Raw genomic sequence first — 4413 nt, 5'->3', positions numbered from 1 at the left:
CAAAATCTTCAAATGAATTATCAAATATCATTCTTTCTCAAAACATAATATTTAATTAATTTCTGTTTATTTTCTTATTTTCTTTTGTTTATTTTTTCTTTATTTTTTTATTTAATTGTTTTGAAATATACACTTAAAAAATTTCATAAATATTTTTCTTTTTATAAATAAATTGATTAATTTTTTTTAATTTGTTTAGAATGACAATCAATAATCTTGTAATTGACTATATAAATAAAGTGTATTTTAGGTTTCCATGATATTATATTTCATTATACATTCAGTCTTTCATTTGATTCTAATGAAAGTACAAATGAATTTGAGTTATTTAATCTTTCACCAATTTTATTAGTTTTCTCATTAACATATCTTCCACATTTGTTTTTCGTATATCTTTAATAACAATTATTAAATATTTTTTGTTTATTATTCTTTTGTTAAGTAATGATAAACCACGACTCCTATTATTATTAGAATTAAATATATTAAATTTTCTAGTTTTTTTTTATTGTTCATTCTTCTATTTTTTTAATGACTTGTATCTTACTATCTCTTCTTTCACTAAATTCTTTAGTACATAACTAAACAAATATTTATTCATTAGATGGTGGGTAGATGGCATTTATAAATGAGTAAAGCCAACTTGAGTATGAAAAGGTTTTATTGTTATTTAACAGTCTTTGTTCTAATTCAGTAACCATTCTTCTATATATAGAACTTTTATCAGATGGGATTGAAGATTGAATAGAGATTGACTGTGATAATAAAGAAGGGTAATAAGTTATTATTGTTTGAATAAGTTCTGAATATAAACTATCATAATGTTCTGCTGCGTTAGAGATTGACTGAATTATAATATTTTCTGAAAATGTTATACATTGAGAAGTATTAAATAAGGAAGAGTCATTAAATCGAATGAAAATGAATAGTACCTTTAATAATTTATTTAAAGAATATGTCTGAACAAAATGTTTGTTATATGTTAGTGTAATTAACTCAAAGAGAGAAAATATAAATAGAGTATCAAATTGAATAATTTTTTTAGAGATGAATTGTGTTGTTAAATTAATAAATCTATTGAGAGTGTTATTCATTTTCATTGAATCACTAATAATTTTAGGGAGATAATAATGAATAATTTTAAAACATTGAATAATTATTGTATCATGGTAGAATAATGAATAAGAAATATCATAATAATGAGACGATAATAATGTGTCATATATTTTTATTATTGATTTAACTTCATCCATAGATTTATTTTGGTCTGAAAGTAATGGATATATAAAATTGTTGATTACTTTTTGTGATATTTGAATTTGGTATTCACATTCAGATGGGATTTGAGTTAATTGAACTAACTGTTTTACAAAATGAAAGATTTCTTTTTTAATAAGATTGTTTGAAGATGAATACCATTTAAACAATAATGGAATAATATTTGCAATGATAAATGATTGAATTGTCATCATATTTTGTTGAGAAGAGGTTTTACAATCTTTTAATAATAATTTCCAACCAATACAATTAATAAATAACTCTTGTTCTGTTAAATTATTACAAATCATTAAATGAAGAAATTCAAATAATTGTTTTGATTCAATAAATTCTAAAGAAGAAGACATATCATTTTTATATGTAATCAATACTTTAGAAACTACTTTAAATATTAATGTAATTAATTCTTTCTTTTCTTCTAAACTTCCTTTGCATTTACAAGTAATAGTCATGTACTTTTCAAGAATTTTTTGTTGATAAAAATATTTTCTTATTTCTTCAAATGTTCCCGTTGTTTTTAATAATATTTCATACCACTCAAATACTTTAATTAAAACTTGTTTATTTCCACTCCATTTTCTAGTGATTAATTCAGTTATTTGTAATGACTGAGAACAAAAATCTGTCAATGAGTTTATTCCAAAATCAATAAGATGTAATCCCTATTTATTAATTTACATTAATTCCATTAAAATACATGTCAATTCACAACAAACTTTCTCATTACTTCTGTTTAACGCAATTCCCCTTAACTCTTTTAAAAATTCAATAATACAAATAGATCCATTATCACCAAAATTTGTTATATTTGTAAGGTTTAATATAGAAAGAATTGATTGAATAAGTTCAGATTCTTTTATATCAGTAATTTCCTCTTCTTTATTACTTATACCAGAATTTGCAATAATTTTATTTATTATTTGAAGTAAAATAAGAAAAGATGAGATATCATTTGATTTAATGCAATGATGGAGCTGTATTAGTAAATGTGGTTGAATATTATTTAAACAAAATTTACAAATGACACCAATTGAATCATAAAAGTCATTAATTGTTGTTGTATCATCAGTTTCAACATTATCTTTATTTAAATCTAATGTTATTAAACCATTAAGTAGAGATTGTATATGAGGAAATACTTTTATTATAACATCACATAATGGTTGTTTAAATGAATGGTCTAAAGGATAGGAACGTATTGATGTTATTTCAATTAATCTTTTCCAAGTAAGAAGTAAATAATAAATAATATCAAAGTTATTTAATTGAACATATTGAATAGTAAATATATATAACGATTTTAGATAATCTATTTGATTATCTAATAAGGTAAAACATGTTAAGAATTTATACAATGTTCTGACAATATATTTAATGTGTTGTATGTCTTTAAAACAATAATTGTTTAATAGTCGAGAACTTGCTTTAATAAAATTCTTAACAAAAACTTTTCTTTTTGAAATAGTCATCCTCTTGACTTCGCAAAAGTTTGAGATAAAATCAAAGATTGAAATATCTTCACTTTCGTAATAATATTCAAATGCATTGAGAATTATTTCTTCATTTATAAGATCCCAATATTTGTCATCACTCTCTGCCTCTTTGTTTATTTCAATCAATAACGAAAGTATATTAAATCTAATAATACCATTCCTTCCTTGACTCAAAAGAGTGGAATAATATGACGTCATCGGAAAGAGTAATTCAGTTTTAATTTGATAAACACTTTGAAAAGGAAGTGTTTTCTTAAGAAAAATATTTTGAATCTCATTCAAACATTTCCATACTTCTAAGTCTATTTCATTTCCAAAATAATGTCCTAATGAATTCATCCATACTTCTATACTCATGTGATATCTAACAAATTGTATAATAATGATAACACTCTCTAATTTATTTAATAAAGAGCAAACAATTTTATTATTACAACTCTTTCTCAGTTGAAGTATATGGAAAAATAATTGGTTGTCAAAAAGTTCAACAACCTCTTTATGTTCTATTAACTCTTTTATTAATTTATTAATTAATACAATACATCCAATAGTTGATCCATTTTTCTCAATGAACAATAACATCATGACAATGTCTTCTCTCGAATTGAAAATATTTAATGAAAAGGGAATTTCCCTTTCATTTCCTTTCAATCTACTTAATGATGAGTAAATAATATCCCACTTGTTATTTTGCATGAAAACAATAATTTAGTATCTTTCTCTTTTTCTTCAGTTCCTTCCATTAATAACAAAAAATAAAAAATTATGTTTTAGAAAAAAGAGAAAAACAGAAGAAACTATAATTAATAAAAAAAGAAGCTATTTTAAAGTTACAATAAAAAAAACAAAAAATAAAATAAAAATGAACTTAAAAGACTGAAAAACAAAATAACGATTAATGGAAGCTGAAGAACAAAACAATATTTATGCAAAATATGATAGTCATGTAAACGCAATTAGAGAATATCTTGGAGAGTTATGGAATGAGTTTAGTGGAATAAGAAATAAAAAGATGGAATTATCTCAAAAGTGTTTGTTTTTATTTTGCATGAAAGTGGGAATAACAAAACTTATTTTTTAGTAAGTGAACAAATAGATGAAATTGCTCAACTTCAAATGAGAGTAGAACAATTACTCAGTGAACAAAAAGAAAAACAAGACCAATGGAAAAGATTGGCAACTGAACTATATCTTTTAAAGAAACAAGTCCCAACCCAAATCAAAACAGAACAAGCTAATGATTAATTTCTTAGACTTTGATTGTTGTGTTACATTTAAATTGTTGCCTAAGTTCTTTTTATTTTAATTTTTATTCTTTTTTGTTAGATATTTAGAAATTTTTATAATAATTTGAGCTTCATTTTTTCATTATCAATTATTAGAATTATTCAAGTTTAATACAACAATAAAATTTTAAATAACTGATTACATTAAACAGGCGTCATCAATTGGGTTACCTTTTTTCTTTATTTTATACCATGCCAATCCTCTTTCAATTTTATCAATTAAATAAAATCTTCCTTGTTGTATTTAATTTAATTTGGTTAATTATTATTTAAAACTTAAAAGATTAATAACGGTAATGAATTAGAATATCTTTTGTTTAATTGTTACAAACCACAATTATATTTGGTGAATGTGC

At 22.6% G+C, this 4413-nt stretch overlaps 1 protein-coding gene across 1 annotated transcript, besides 7 other annotated features; it reads right to left on the bottom strand.

Annotated features, from left to right (window-relative positions):
- Positions 1-48: 48 nt before the first annotated feature.
- Positions 49-121: a microsatellite.
- A 12-nt stretch (positions 122-133) lies between these two features.
- Positions 134-193: a sequence feature (AT_rich).
- An 11-nt stretch (positions 194-204) lies between these two features.
- Positions 205-571: a repeat region.
- A 22-nt stretch (positions 572-593) lies between these two features.
- On the bottom strand, positions 594-3467 carry EDI_151880 (uncharacterized protein; the record flags this gene model as incomplete). The annotated part of the gene is made up of 2 exons (XM_001741664.1): positions 594-1940; positions 1995-3467. The coding sequence occupies 2 exons, from the start codon at positions 3465-3467 to the stop codon at positions 594-596; spliced, it is 2820 nt and encodes a 939-aa protein (XP_001741716.1).
- Positions 3285-3307: a sequence feature (AT_rich).
- Positions 3468-3515: 48 nt separating the features above from the next.
- Positions 3516-3663: a microsatellite.
- A 402-nt stretch (positions 3664-4065) lies between these two features.
- Positions 4066-4123: a sequence feature (AT_rich).
- A 175-nt stretch (positions 4124-4298) lies between these two features.
- Positions 4299-4348: a sequence feature (AT_rich).
- Positions 4349-4413: the final 65 nt, after the last annotated feature.

Source organism: Entamoeba dispar, genomic scaffold, assembly GCF_000209125.1.
Source record: "Entamoeba dispar SAW760 scf_1105229463839 genomic scaffold, whole genome shotgun sequence".
Lineage (NCBI taxonomy): Eukaryota > Evosea > Mastigamoebida > Endamoebidae > Entamoeba > Entamoeba dispar.
This window is presented reverse-complemented; position numbering and strand designations above follow the sequence as displayed.